This window comes from Pelodiscus sinensis, chromosome 6 (assembly GCF_052426305.1).
Source record: "Pelodiscus sinensis isolate ZL-2025 chromosome 6, ASM5242630v1, whole genome shotgun sequence".
Lineage (NCBI taxonomy): Eukaryota > Metazoa > Chordata > Testudines > Trionychidae > Pelodiscus > Pelodiscus sinensis.
In genome coordinates, this window is record NC_143057.1 from 110,782,546 (window position 1) to 110,798,958 (window position 16,413).

Sequence of the window (16,413 nt, forward strand, 5' to 3'; positions counted from 1 at the left end):
TTTACAACAACTCTGGACAAATAAACCCTGTTGTTCCATAATAGCTAGAAACATGGCAGCTAAGCTTTGGGAGTTTATGGAACTTTTTTTTCAGGATGAGTATATAGAAACAGTAAATTAGGGTTTCTGTCAAGGAAGACTGGCTCTAATTTTATATTATGATATGTAAATCATCATCTATACATTGCAGATGTTTCCAAAATTTCCAAACAGCAAAGTAGGACCAGTGAGCCAATCTGAGCCTCACACTCTATAAAACATACATAAAATGTACCACATTCATCAGCTTTATATTTCTGGAAAATAGTTTATTGCAGAAGTTCCCAAGTTTTTATATCATTACTCCATTTTGATGAAATGTATCCTTCCAGGACTCCAGACAGCCTGGAGGATGCCACTTTGAAGACCAAAAGAGAGTCCTCTACAGTCACAGTGTGACCTCTCACACATGATATACGAGAGGTCATGTCCCATGGGGGATGCCATTTCACTCTTCAAACTGGCAACTTCTGCATTCTGTGGTAATGTATGATGCATGTAAAGTCATGCTTTGCAGAGCAAAAGGATTTCTATTGCACACTAGGTATTGCCATAACCCCATCTGCTGATAACATGACTCCATGCAGGGTTATCCCAGTATGGGAACCACTGCCTTGTCATCTCTTGATACTTGGATTTGTTTGAAGGATTTGCTGAAAAAGCACTCAAAATGCCTATGCAACTTTGATGCAAACCCCAGCATGTATGCATAATAGTAGCCTTTAATTACATGATCACAAACAATGTTTTCCATAAGGAAAAAGTAACAAAATCAGTGGAAAAGTGACTGGGCTAAGGCTATCTGATGAGAAGTCAGCACAAGTATTTAAGATAAAATGGTCACAAATAGTTATTGTACTATTTAGTACAATAGGATCAGAAGTGAAGATCTTCCCAGAAATCAACATTTTAAATGATCTTAAGAGTTTTTACTAAGAAAACAGCCAGATTACTTTCGGTTTTTAAAATATATGCTTCTACATCTCTTATCTCATTAATATATGATAAGTACAATAATTCTGCATTGCATATAACAACAAATATATTGAGGAACTAAAGTACCAAGACTACCATCACCAATTTGTTTATCAGTTCTGCTTTTAGGGAACAGTATCTGAAATGCCACATTCCTGGCAGCAAGCAGTAATTACACAATGTCATGGTAAGCATCATGAATATCTGTAACAAGATCTAAATGGGGATAGCAGCTGTGCCTCTTATGTTTGGAGCTGTGCCCACTAAAATGCAATAAATCACTAGCAATTTATATTTTGGCCTGACAGCATATTTTATATTGCTTCTGAGACACTACTAGCCACTATCCAGAATGATAATTTAAATGATAAAGTAGTTTATAAAGATTTATGCTAAACTTTTCAGGGAGATGTCATGCTTGGCTTTCACAGGTATCAGCTAGATGGTAAAATGAAGGTTAAAATTGTAAAAACACACTTTGCAAGAGCTCTCACATGGAGCCAACATGAATTACATCAAAGCCTCTGGTCACTAATTTTTTTAAATTTGTGTTAACAGCTAAGGTAAACAGAAAGCCTTAAACAGGAGCCCCAAACACACAAGAAACAACATAAGTATTTTACAGAGAGGAAAATGGAAGTTATACCATTAGAAAGTCTGGTGAATTTTATAGCCATCATTTCAATGGGATTGTGAGTCTTTGCTCTGATATAGAAATATTGTGAATTTCAGATTGGCCAGTCCTACATTTATCAAGCATCAGTTATCACACGAGTGTGAAAACCACACTAAGAAATATCTTCATGTGGGCCTGGCACCTGTTGTTTTAGTAAAATACCAGTTTAAGCAGTTTCTTGGCTGAGTTTAGCTAGGGGAGGCAGTGGGACAGACAACCACTACAGGCCTGGAGGCAAGGTGCAGGGTGGCCTAGCTCTGCACCCCTGGAAGAGGCAGAGGGAGTGGGGCAAAGGGCAGTCAGCTCTTAGTGCTGCCCGGACTGTGGTGCTGAGCTTCCCCTCCAGCCCTCAAAGCTGCGTGGAGTGGCACTATGGTGCTTCTGCGGCAATTCAAAGGTGCCCAAAGGTCCCAGCTGCTGCCATTGCTGCAGTAGCAGTGTTGGCAGCCAGGAATTCTGGGGTTCTTTGAAAAACCATGCCACAGGGTAAGTGCCTCTTTTGCATCCCCTGTCAGCAGGCCTGGGAGAGGGGTAAGGGGAAAGAATTCTAGAGCTATTCGTATAGGACTCATAAGTTTAGTATTCTAGCCTCTGTCCTAAATAATTATTTTAAAAGTCATTTATACAAATCTAGCTAGTTAGAAGCAGATCTCTCTTTATACTCTGCATCAAAAACTCCAGGATGGCCTGTTCCCTAATAAAGAAGCAAATTTTATGCTGAACTGGCCGATTACACTTTCAAAATAGCAGTAACAGTAACTCAACTTTCCCCATCAAGATGAGATTTAGTAAAGACGGATCTATTTTCCAGATGTGGTTGCCTCATCTCAAAAAAGATATATTGGCATTGGAAAAGGTTCAGAAAAGGGCAACAAAAACTATTAGGGATTTGGAAGGGGTCCCATAGGAAGTGAGATTAAAAAGACTTGGACTTTTCAGCTTAGAAAAGAGGAGACTAAAGAGGGAATATGATAGAGGTCTATAAAATCATGACTGGTATGGAAAAAGTGAATAGGAAACGTTATTTACTTATTCCCACAATATAAGGACTAGGGGTCACCAAGTCAAATTAATAGGCAACAGGTTTAAAACAAACAAAAGGAAGTTTTTCTTCACTCAGCAGACAGTCAACCTGTGGATCTCCTTGCCAGAGGATGTGGAGAAAGCTAGGACTTTAACAGGGTTCAAAAAAGAGCTAGATAGATTCATGGAGGTTAGGTCCATCAATGGCTAGTAGCCAGGTTGTGTAGGAATGGTGTCCCTAGCCTCTGTTTCTCTGGAGGTGGGTGACAGTGGAGGGATCACCTGATGATTACCTGTTGTGATCCCTCCCTGTGGGGCCTCTGGTATTGGCCATTGTCGGCAGACAGGATACTGCACTAGATAGACTTTTGGTCTGACCCAGTATAGCTGTCCTTACGTTCTTATGCCACACTCTTTTGAGAAAACTGGTAATATATTTTGCCAGTATAGCTTAATCGTCATCTCTTGCCAATAATCTCAGTAGTGGGCAATGAACATTTTTATGACCAAAAAGTATACCAGAAACTAGCATGCAGTTAATATGTGACTTACATCATAAACCGGTCAAGGGGGAAAGGAGAAATTTAAGCTCAATGTGACACTAAATGTGCAATATTCATCTTGCAAACTAGCATGCACATCCATGATTTGTCAATATCTAGAGACATCATAATAGATTTTGTGTTTCAAAGTATACTTTTACCTCAGTCCTGAAAGAGCTTTCAGTTGACATTTCTAACTTATTTCTTCCTGTCACTACCCTACACAATTTGTGAAGATATTCCAAGGGGCCAATCCTGCAATTTTTATTCGGAGAGGGGCGCCACCAGAAGTTTTCACTAACAGTTCTCTTTGAGTTCTGCCTGAATTGGAACCTTAACATTTAATCCTATTTGATGAACCCTAGGCCACCTGAAGTTGCATACAAGTAACAAAATCAGGAGTTCATGGCATACTTCTCACTAGAGTTCTTTGCTTCTTCCACTATAATCTGGAGGTTACTTATAAAGACAAACAAATTGAGTTAATATCCTTTTTGTTTGTATACAGAAAGCCTATAATAGTGGTGGTTGCTTTAAAAAAACCAGCGTATCAGCTTGTTTTTCAACATTAGAAATTCAGATTTATTTTCCATTTCCCGGCCCAGCCCTCCTCCCAACCAAGAACTACTGAAAAACTAGAAGGGCAATATCACAAGTACCAAGGAAGTGAAAACCATCACAACTGGGGGAATGGAGAGGGAATTTTTATTGGCAGCTATTTAATCTAAAAGCTTTACAAAAAGTTGGGACGAAAGATCTTTGCTAAAGGTTCAACACCCTGTTCCATTTATAAACATTTGGATAATCTTTATTTTCCCAATCCTAATCTTGTTTATTTAGATTGAAAGTCTTCAGGGCAGGGATTGTTTTTTAGTCTGAGGACGTACAGCACTTGGCTTAACAGGGTAAACAGCTGGATTCAGGCTTCTAGACATTACTGTAATACAAATTAAAAAATATTATTACCCTGTAAAGCTCCCTCCTTCAGTTTCCTGGTTTTCCAGAGATCCTCAGCAAAAAAGGGAAAACAGGACCTCATAGTCCCAAGATAAACAAACACACTGAAAAGGAACTTATTTTTAGGTCTTACAGTCTTTTTGCATCTTCTTCTCCATTTGCACATTCTCTTTAAATTGTAGTACAAAGTTAACAAAATACAGGGAGTGTAAAGTTGCACATATATACAACACAGTGACTCAAAAGGCTCATTTGTGATTTTATAACCAGTTAATGGCAGACACCTCTAACCAGTTACAAGTAATATTGTTTCTTCACAGCTTCTTTCCTGCCTTTGCAAGTAGGTTTGTGCATTTACATTTGCTACACTTCCTAACTGTTCTGGTGCATTCTGGAAAACGCTACACACCACCGACTCTCGCGTGTTTTTTCCATTCAATCATAAAACGTATTATGCATGACCCACTGCCAAAACAAGCATATAAATGCAGCAATCTTTAGCAAATAATAACCTTTTAAGCAAATATTAAAGTACAAAGCAATATTTAGCAGAACAGTATATATACATTTAGTGTGGTTAAAAGAGGCTCAAAGATTGCATCTGTTCAAATAATAAAAGCAACAGTACCTTTTAGCCAAAGCCACAGGATGTGTTGGTGGGTGTTTAACTCACTTCCCTCCCACCCCCAACTCCATGTATAAGTTATTTACAGTAAAGTCTGCTTTACTATCAAGCAGTACTTAATGATCTGGAAGAGAAGTTTAAGTTTATGTCTGAGTATTAATGACTCTTTTTTTATTAAATTAGTTGGTCATATCATGACTTTCTTACCATAAACTCCTTTGTCCAAAAGAAGTAAAAATTCATCCACTGCATTCCGCATCTCAGATTCAGTAAGATCCAGCAAAGAAACAACTTTGAAATCCAGCTGTCTCAGCAAGTTGGTCAATTCATAGACATCCACCATTGGAGCTTTCAGCTGAGGGTGATTCCAATAACTCATGTTTCCTATCAACAGAGCTACCTTGTCAATTGCTGCAAAGAAATTAACACATTTATGTACATTCTTCAGTCAAATATAATCAGTTTTTTTAAAAAAAGATTAGCTATTTTCAAACCTAAGTGCATGTGTAATATTTAGTATATTTTTAAAAAAATCAAAAATTGCTTCTGTGCCAAAGGACTCCCCGAAGTGCTTGATTTAAAACTTCTTTTTTTTTCCAGTCACTTGTTTTCCCAGGCCCTGGTTCCAGAGAGTGGAGGGCTGGCAGCTGGGAGCCAGTGTGCTCAGAGCTGGCTTGTACTGAAGAGCCCTTAGTGCAGGACAGCCAACTTCCTGGGAGCAGGACTGGCAGTTGCATGTTGTTGCACACCAGGAGCTGACACGCACCTGCACAGTCTGCAGTCCAGGGCAGCCGTCTCCCCCAGAGTGAGGCCAGTGCCCTGCGAGTGGGGCTGGCAAAGCCTGCAGCATGGGGCAGCCAGCTCCCCTGAAGGGCAGAGTTTAACCTGAAACAGAAACCGATAAGCATCAGCTTATCGGTTAATCGTTAATCAGTTAAGCTCATACATCCCTAAAACAAATAGGTTTTGCGGTTTGTCCTGAGGGCAAACAAAGCTAGGTTCTAATGCATCCAAAGCTTCTTAAACTGGCTGTTCTGTCTAAGTTAGTCACTATTGTATCTATGATTCTCTGCCTTCCTCCCCAATGAATGAGCATCTCTCTTGAAATGCAAGAAAGTATTTCACCCTCCAGAACAGTGATCAAATGTATCTGAATCAGTATTTTAGTGCCTGTGCCTGCATGCAAATAGCATGCTAAAATTTCAGATACAACTATTCACAAACAAGTAAGTTCCCAAAATATTCCCCCCTTAAATCTTCCATGCTTGATCTCCCCCCAAAATGTTAAATTTGGAAGCTTGAGTAAGAGTTGCTTCAGCATTTTTGGAGAATTAGGGAGACTGAGTGAGAAAGGAGCCCCTTCTTCCCCATCAATCGCTTGCATTCTTTAGACCAAAACTACATTAAAAACAGCATATCCTATCTTAAAGGCCTATGATGCTGTGTCCATGCATGTGCAGCTTGGGAAAATGCACACCTTCAAAAGTGCTTTGGAAGCAACTGTCTAGTTTTGTCTGACTACTACTGCTTATTAACTTGTACCCTTTCACTCCTCCCAAAAAAAGATTCACAACATTTTTATCTTTGAAATATTTTTTGCAGCTGAAAAGCCTCCAAGGCCTTGAATAAGCATGACCTATTCTAAAGCAACAAAGAAGCAGTCACTCAATCTGCTTAACAGCCTCCAGAACAGAAAAGTGTTCATTTGTGTCCACATTTCACCACATTTGTTCTGCATACTGATAAGACAAATGTCAAATTTTCAAATGTGTGAATAAAAATCAATGAAGGCTCTGTAGATAACTGCTCAAATGGCAGAAAATATTAAGCTATTTGCTACAAATTTGATTTACTGTTGGAGCTGTCCATATAGTTTTGGTGTGAGAGAAACAGGTCATTTATAAAAGTGATGAGGAGTCCTGTGGCACCTTATAGACTAACTGAAGTGTAGGAGCATAAGCTTTCGTGGGCAAAGACCCACTTCGTCAGATGCATGTAGTGGAAATTTCCAGAGGCAGGAATAAATATGCAGGCCAGGATCAGGCTGGAGATGACGAGGTGCCTCGTCATCTCCAGCCTGATCCTGTCCTGCATATTTATTCCTGCCTCTGGAAATTTCCTCTACATGCAGAAGCGGGTCTTTGCCCACGAAAGCTTATGCTCCTACACTTCAGTTAGTCTATAAGGTGCCACAGGACTCCTCATCGCTTTTGCAGATTCAGACTAACACGGCTACCGCTCTGATACTTGAGGTCATTTATAGACGGTGATATAATAAGACAGGTACAATGAAAGCCATTTTAGATAGACACTTAGCATTGGAAAAAGCTCAGAAAAAGACAACAAAATGATCACAGGTTTGGAACAGGTCTCATGTGAAGAGAGATTAAAAAGATTGGGACTTTTCAGCATAGAAAAAAGGAGACTAAGGGGGATATGATAGAGATCTATAAAATCATGACTGGTGTGGAAAAAGCAAATAAGGAAAAGTTATTTACCTGTTCCCATAAGAACTAGAGGTCACCAAATGAAATTAATAGGTAGCAGGCTTTAAACAAACAAAAGGAAATACGTCTTCATGCTACACACACAGTCAATCTATGGAACTCTTTGTCAGATGATGTTGTGAAGGCCAGGACTTTAAAAGGGTTCAAAAAGATAACTAAATAAATTCATGGAGAATAGGTCCATCAATGGCCATTAGCCAGCATGTTCTGGAATACTGTCCCTAGCTTCTGTTTGTCAGAGGCTGGCAATGGGTGACAGGATCGGTTGATGATTACTTGTTCTGTTCATTCCTTTGGGGGCACCTAGTATTGGCCACTGTCGGAAGACAGGATACTGGGCTAGATGGACCAGTATGGCCATTCCTATGTTCTTAAAAATTTCACATTTCTACAACTGCAATGACCTCCTATTGATATGTTCTGTACAATTCTGTATCATTAACTCATACTTATTTATGTTGACAATGCTGAATCTTGGATTATTCTTACTTAATTCAAATTAGGAGCCATGAAACAACAAAACAATGTGCATGTCATCAAGTTTAATTAAATTGCTTAAACATACACAAGTTCAATTTCCATTTGCTATGCTCATGGTAAGAGACTGAAAGGTACTAGTCTATTATGGCAGTAGGGTTTATGAATATCTTGGAAATGAACTCAATGCTTTTTCTAGAAAGGGTTTAGTGCAAGGATGTTTGAGTTAATCCATGCAAAGAGCTTCTACTTGGGTCATAGAAGCACTGTCTCAACTGTGATTTTATTTGCAGAAGAGGTTTTACCCCGATTTTGTATATTAGTTACTAGTAAACTGGCTCTGAAAAATAATCATACACAATTTAATATCCGTAATCGTGACATGCTAAACTTTGGTAATAAGCTTATTAACTGTGGTCAGTGATCATTCAATACTGCTGATAAGAAAGACTTAAAAAAAGACTGGATTGCATGATTGATCACACAATTTCTGCCCGATATCTATGATACTGGCAGAGGTACTGGTAACAAGGAAAACCACAATATTTTAATGAGGTACTAAGTTTCAACTTGCGCTGGGTGTCAAGAGGTTTCAGATCCATTTTATTTCTACACTGTTGATTCTTCTGTATAAACACAACTGAATTGTCTCAGGCATAAACTGCAATCTACTTCTCTGTAGTGCTTTATTATGGCATAGAAGCCTGTCATTAAGTACACAGCTTGTATCTTGTCGCATCAACAAAATGCTCTGACCTTTTGTTGTTAGAGTCTATGTTTATTCCCTTTCACAAGGAAGGTTCTGAGCCAAAGCATCCAATTTCAGTGAAAGTTTTCTAGCATTGGTTCAAGCTACCTCAAGTCTAAATCCCATAAAATGGACAATGGAGTAAGAATTTCCCCTTGTCTAAGGGTACGTCTAGACTACATGCCTCTGTCGCCAGAGGCATGTAGATTAGGGTACCGGACATAGTAAAATGAAGCGGCGATTTAAATAATCGCCGCTTCATTTAAATTTACATGGCTGCCGTGCTGAGCCGACAAACAGCTGATCAGCTGTTTGTCGGCTCAGCGCGATAGTCTGGACACTCCCCTGCCGACATCAAAGGTATTTGTTGACCACCCAGGTAAACCTCATCCCAGGAGGCATACCTGGGTGGTCGACAAATACCTTTGATGTCAGCAGGGGAGAGTACAGACTATCGCGCTGAGCCGACAAACAGCTGATTAGCTGTTTGTCGGCTCAGCGCGGCAGCCATGTAAATTTAAATGAAGCGGCGATTATTTAAATCGCCGCTTCATTTTACTATGTCTGGTACCCTAATCTACATGCCTCTGGCGACAGAGGCATGTAGTCTAGACGTACCCTCAAATAAACTCAGCATCAAAGTTGTTGTTTAACTTAAACATTAGTAATTCCATCACTAGGCACATGGTACGAGTTCCTTTTAATTGTCTGTTTATAGACTTTATGATTTCTAAGAATCAAATGCTCAGATCAGGTTGAATAGGCATATATTCTTTACCTGCCATTCAGGACGCCTATTGATCAAAGACAGACTACCAAAGCAAACAGACTGTCAAAATTATATAATGTAGAATGTTTGTAATCAAGATGTAACATGTTCTTGCTCTCTCTCTCTCTCTCTCTCTCTCTTTTTCTGTGCTGATCAGAGATTTCCAGCCCAAATACGAGTCCACACACAAATTAGAGTACTGAATAAAGCCAAATAGCATTGTTGTTAGAAAGACAGTTTTTTCAAGGAGGAGGAAGTTCAGATGTGCTAACAGAACTGTTTCAAATTAATAAAAAAGATATATCCCAATTAAATAGGTCCCTTATAATGTTTAGAGATGTCCTTTCACTATCTCTCCCCACATCACCTTTATTTTATCTTCGAAGAACAATCTCTACTTACAAGGTTAAAAATTACACAATAAAGTTAGCAAATGTATTACAACTTTAGTAACGCATGGCAGGACTCATCTAATAAGTGTATTGAAGCACATAACGGTGACACACACATGCATTTCTAGTAGAAAGCAGTTATTGCAGCCAACATGTTCATGTAATGACTGAGGAACAGCTATTATTTACTATGCTGTTTGTTTTTATTTAATAAAAATAATCTTTGCATCTTAATCTGCAGGAAGTGAACATGTAACACAGAGGAGGTATGAGGCAATGAAAGGAGTTTCACACAATACGCCCTTTGGTGCTTGTAAACAGATTTATAACTCAGGTGTCCCATGCTAAGAAAAAAACCAGGGAAAGTGACATAAGTTTTCACTTACTGGACAAACTACAAACACATTGGCTGTGTCTACATTGGCACCCCTTTCCGGAAAAGGGATGCTAATGAGACACTTCGGAATTGCAAATGCCACGGGGGATTTAAATATCCCCCACAGCATTTGCATGAACATGGCTGCCGCTTTTTTCCGACTCGGGGTTTTGCCGGAGAAAAGCGCCAGTCTAGACGGGATCTTGCAGAAAATAAGCCCTTTTCCGGAAGATCCCTTATTCCTACTTTCAAGGGCTTATTTTCCGCAAGATCCCGTCTAGAATGGCGCTTTTCTCCGGCAAAACCCCGAGCCAGAAAAAAGCGGCAGCCATGTTCATGCAAATGCCGCGGGGGATATTTAAATCCCCCGCGGCATTTGCAATTCTGAAGTGTCTCATTAGCATCCCTTTTCCGGAAAGGGGTGCCAATGTAGACACAGCCATTGTATGTGAAACAATTCTAATATTACCATCTTAGATTTTCAAACCATTCAAATACTGCACCAGCATTCATGATGAGACCACACACAGGAATTAGAAATTATGAGAATTAAAAGGCAATTTTCTATCAAATCATTTTAAATACTTAAAGTTTGCAAACAAAAGCACCAAAAGGTTGCAACGATTATTATGCCTTTCTGAATATAGCCATTAAGTATACTGCAGACCATTGCCCTAGTATTGGTAGAAAAAGGTCACAATAACCAATTTAGATTCAGATGTACATTTCTTGTTCAGGGTATACATATTTATAATGGATATGAAATGACTCACCAGAAGGCCTGTCAACTGATTGTTCTTCAAGGTCTACTTAAAAGAGAGGAAAAACATGGATCATCAGTAGTTTCAAAAGTAGTTGTGTACACCAGAGAAACAACTTATGCATTTGTTTACTTTAAAACAGCCCCTTATTTCAGCTAGTTCTTTCTGTAGTTTGGTGTACTCTATTTCTTTTCTCAGTTTGCAGCACAAGTTTTCACTTTTAATGCTTAGCAATATGAGTTATTTGCAGATATCCTAATGATCCACCCTCCAGTGCTCTAGTAGGCTATGAGTATGATGGGGGGGAGGGGAATTATACCCTGGACTTGAAATGGCAAGGAAGTGTGGATTGTGATCTTACAAACTACATGTTCAAATTTTCAATAAAATCTGAAATACAGTATAGCCTCTCTGATCAGATGTATTACAGGGAATCACACAGATCATGAGTTGGGGCCACTGTTCCCTGTAAGCTGAGTACTTGGGTGGCCACACAGAAGAGATTAAAATGCTATCCAGCTGATTAGCAGAGCACCATGGTGCCCATATCTGGCAGCTTGTGTTTTACTGGTGGTTCATGTAAATTTATTTTGCACATGAATGGAAAAAATTAGAGGCAACATTGGTTGGGGACATGTCCTATATTCAACAAGGTTGAGAATTTACTTTGTTAGACATTCTTTTATTTTTATTTCACCACTCACAGTGTTATGGCAGCACTAATAACAACATTTAATGTTGAGTAACAGGTGGGTGAAATGCCTATCCCTTTCGTTGACAGGGTTGTTGTGATGCATACATGTTAATAGAGTTTCTTTGAATGTAAATTAACTCTTGGCAAAAGTAAACATGTCTTCAGTGTCCAGCACAGGAATTACATGGCCTTTATATGACACAACGTTTTTGGGACATCAGTGCCTGAGATAATCTCTAATAGAGTAATATTTGAATCTCCAACACAAACAACAAATGTGTATCAAATTACATTAGATGATCTCCAACCAGATTGACACGATAACATTGCAAACATTTTTGTTTGGCAGCTAGACACCTCAATTCAATAAGACTTAACTGAAACCACACAATCTGCTAAAAACAGCATCACATTCAAACCTCTCAGGAACAAAGATCACATATAGGAAGCCAAAAAACATTTATTTTTTAACATTAAGCGTATTGCTGCAATTTTGCAACAATATACATAGACTTGCTGCATTATCTTCAAATTATATTACAGGTTGCACCTCTATAAATTGAAACTCTCTGGTCTGGCAATGGATCATGGATGTTCCAGGACGAGAGAGTCTCCCTGCTGGGGGGAGGCCGGGAGCCCAGTACAATGCAGTGGGAGGGGACGATGTGTAGCCCAGCTGGGCTGCAGGGGAGAGGGAAGGAGGTGGGAGATGGGAAGCTGGGCACACAGCTTAGTTGGCTGCGGGTGTCCAGGAGCCAGTGTGTAGCTCAACTGGGCTTCAGGGAAAGGGAGGCTGAGAGCCGGGAAGTTCAGCAGGCAGATCAGCTGGACTGAGGGGGTCTGGGATCAGCATGTGGCCCAGTTGGGCTGCAAGGAGGTGGGAGGGTGGAGACCAGAGCTGGAGGGCAGCTCAGCTAGGCTGGGGGGGGGGGAAACCAGGAAGCCCAGTAGGAGGGTGGGACAGGGGATGGGGCTAGCAGCAGGGAGGCTAGAAAAGACCTTCCCTAGTCCAGCAAAATCCCTCATCTGGAACCAGTTTTATCCTGAGGTTGCCAGACCAGGGAGGTCCAACCTGTAATTTATTTTAGTGTCCTTGACATGACAGCTAACATTTTCAATAGATATACATGTAATACTGGTAAAGAAGGTGCCAGTTTATGACAAGGTCCCCATGACACACTTGAATATTAACAAACAAATCACTGAAATCAGTCTGGGTCACCTGTGTATTAGCATTGGTAAACTAGATTCAGGTTGAATCTCTCTAGTCTAGAACCCTTGCACCAGTGCCAAAACAGAGAGTTTGCTGAACAATAGGAGGCCAATGGTGTCTAGCAGCATTACCAACATTTCCACTGATTACTGGGCACTTAGAAGACATTTAGGGGTAAATTAGACCTAAATAATAGCACAGAACACTGAAAACCAGGACTGGTGGCTGTAAACAAACTTTATGGGACTATGGGAAACTTGGCTATAACCATGATGAGTGGACATCCAGCTAATCATACCCAACCATGGATATTGCGGGATTGGAGTGTGCTGGTTTAGAGAGGTTCAACCTGTATTAGAGAATTATAAAAATATAAGTAGTGTTTAGACTTTATTGAATTCTTATAAACTGCTGCATCCATTAATCTTACTTATAGCATCATCATCTGTATCTCATATTGCAAGGTAATACAGTAAAACTCCAATTGTCCGCCATCCAGTGGTCCGGCACTCCCGATAGTCCAGCACCAACTGGAACCCGGAAATGCTCCGGCCAGCCTAACAATTGGAGTGGGCTGTGAGCCCCATGGGTGCTCACGGCTGGGAAAGGGAAGGAGAGAAGAGGGGAAGGAGATTATATCCCTGTGACGGGTCTGCCGGGACCCGTACTGCAACTGGCCAGGGGGTGGGCACGGAACAGCGCAGCGAGGGGCGAACCCTCCGCCGTTTTGCAGGAAGGCGAGGGAAGCCCCACGCCACTGCCAAAAGTTTCCAGGAGGGGAGCGGGCTCCCCACCCCCCAGACTGCAGTACTGTAGTTATCGCGGAGGAGCAGGGTGAGGGGCGGCGCTGCGGGACCAACCAGCAGCACCCCAGCTGCTCTGCTCCGTGCCACTTCCCCAAGTCCGCCGCTGCTGCTCTGAAACTGATGAGCAGCAGACTTGGGGAAACTGCAGAGTAGAGCAGCTGGGGTGCTGCTAGCTGGTCCCGCAGCGCCGCCCCTCACCCCCCTGCTTGGCGATAACTATAGTACTGCAGTTTGGGGGGTGGGGAGCCTGCTCCCCTCCCGGAAACTCTCGGTAGCTGCGCACGGCTTCCCCTGCTTCTGCAAAATGGCGGAGGGTTTGTCTCTCGCCGCACCATTCCCGGCCCGCTCCCAGACGCAGTGCGGATCCTGGCAGGCCCGTCACAGTCCCCCGCCAGAGTACCTCCTGATACTCTGGCATATCCAATAATCTGGCACCACCTAGGTCCCAAAGGTGCCGGATTATCAGAAGTCTACTGTATTTGAGCATTTGCATTGCAAGCCTCTATAATTGTGTAAATCATCAGACAGGAGAGAAACATTAACTAATGTGAAATACTAGTCTCCAATCATAATGTTATCTACCCCCTCACAAAGAATACCATCAACATAAAGGAACTATTAAGGAACAAAGGACAAAAACCATTGTTGATTGTTCCCCTCTCACTCCTTTCCCCAGGAAAAGGAGAGGTGCAAGTGAATACCTTCCACCTTCTAAGTTTGCAACTCAGATCACATGGGGAGAGGGAAGGATGGGAAAGTTACTCATCTGGTGCAGTAACTGGAGTTCTTTGAGATGGTTGTCCCTGTGGGTGCTCCACTTTTAGGTCCACCAGTGCCACTGCACCTCTGATCAGAGATTTGTAACAGCAGTGCTCATGGCCAGCTGCACATGCAGAGTGCCAGTACATGTGATCTGAAGAGGCTACTGCATATGTGCAGCCGGCCACCTCCTCAGTTCCTTCTTTGACCTGGACATTTTTTAGTCCAAAGCTGAAGGGAGAAGGGAGGGTGGTGAAGCATCCATGAGGACAACCATCTTGAAGAACTCCAGTTACTGCACCAGGTGAGTAACTTTCCCATCTTCTTTGAGGAGTGTCCCCATGGGTGCTTCCTCTTTAGGTGATTACAGAGCAGTAGTCATAGTAGGAGGTGGGAGCTTTTAAAGGTGAGAGTCTGTGACCAAAAGTATTGTTTGGCCGAATCTCATTTCTGCTTCTGAGAATGTCTGGACGGCATAGTGCTGCATGAAGGTATACATTGACACCCATGTGGTGGCCAGGTGAATGTGTTCTGTCAGAACACCACATAGGAATGTTGTTGTGGCCACCATGGCTCTTGTACAGTCAGCTTATATGCCAGGTGTGAGCTTTCTCTGTGCTAAGGTATACGCTAGTTATATGCAGCCAGATACCCATTTCACTTGTCTTTGTTTTGATATGGGTAACCTCTGTGATCTCTCTGTAGATGAAAAGAACAATTGTGGAGTTTAGCGAAAGGGCTTCTGCTGTAGGTAGAAGGTGAGTGCCCTGCAGACATGCAAAGTATGGAGAGCCACTTCCTTGTTGTCCTTATGTGCCTTCAGGAAGAAGACGGGTAAGAATACGGGTTCACTGCAGTGGAATGAGTTAAGAGCTTTAAGGAAGTAGGGATGTGTCCACAGAATCACCTTGTGTTTATGAAATATTGTGTATAGGGATGGGGGAGCCAAGGGTGCCATTTCGGGCATGCAGGAGCAGCTGTGCACTCTGGGCAACGGCTAGCTTTTCATCCCCTTCCCCGGATGCTAAGGGAGTGAGGGAAAAGTGTTTTCATTCCGTGCATTCCTCTCACACTTGGCTGGTGAAGGGAGCTCACCAGCCAGATGTTAGAGGAATGCGCGGAATGCAAGCACTTTGCCCTCACCCCCTTAGTGTCCAGGGAATGGGATGAAAAGCTAGCCGCATCCCGGAGAACACAGCTGCTGCTCCTACCCCTACACACCTGAAATAGTGCCCTTGGGGTGCGTCTGCCATTAGAGCTCCCATTTCCCTGATTTGTCTGGCAGAGGTAATTACGACAAGAAAGACCAGCTTTATGGATAGATGTAATAAGCAGGGCTCGCCAAGTGGCGACGAGCTCCACTCGCCAGCCGTGCGGTTCTGCGCATGCGCAGATTGCTCTGTGCCGGCTCTTCCGGGTTGCAATCTACTCACCACAGGCAAGTAGATTACATTATTTGTCGAGCCCTGGTAATGAGTATGTGGCTAAAGGCTCGAATGATTTACCCATGAGAGCTTTTAACACTAGGTTCAGGTCCCATGCTGGAATTGGGTCCTTGAGCTGCAGAAACATGTTTTGTAGCCCCCATATGAACCATTAGATGGAAGCGTGTGTAAAGATTGAGTGTCCTTGTATGGGAGCATGGAGATCAGAGATGGAAGCAAGTGTAACAGGTATTGCAATATCTGTGATAGCCCCATGTGGGTCGTACACCACTAGACACCCAAAGGTGGTGGGAAAGAGGGGGTTCAGCTAGGTTCAGCATTAATCTCTTGGTCACCAGGCCGTGCACCAGACCAAGAAATGCTTCCATTTCTGCAGCTGTATCTTTCTCGATGTAGGTCTTCTGGAATTTGTGAGGATGATCTGCACTGATTCTGGGAAAGTCCTTTCCATGGTGTTCAACCAACCAGCATCCACACTTGGAGATGCAACATGTGGATAGGAGGATGAGGTATCTGACTGTTGCACTGCATGAGCAGAGATGGAACAGGTGGGAATTGATGCAGTGGCCAAGTACTCATCTGTAAGAGATACAGGTACCATGTTTGTCTGGGCCAGTTGGGTGATACTA

At 42.0% G+C, this 16,413-nt stretch overlaps 1 protein-coding gene across 8 annotated transcripts in view; it reads right to left on the reverse strand.

Annotated features, from left to right (window-relative positions):
• Positions 1–16,413, reverse strand: part of MALT1 (MALT1 paracaspase) — a 120,768-nt gene that overhangs the window by 25,464 nt on the left and 78,891 nt on the right. For 4 of the 8 annotated variants that reach the window (XM_006116548.4, XM_075932620.2, XM_075932616.2 and 1 more), the window contains 2 exons: positions 10,880–10,915; positions 5,045–5,248 (listed from right to left, as the gene is read on the reverse strand). In XM_006116548.4, coding sequence (XP_006116610.3) covers positions 5,045–5,248; positions 10,880–10,915 — 240 coding nt within the window. The remainder of the gene's footprint in view (positions 1–5,044; positions 5,249–10,879; positions 10,916–16,413) is intronic. The other 4 variants (XM_075932615.2, XM_075932619.2, XM_075932617.2 and 1 more) reach the window with 1 other exon arrangement.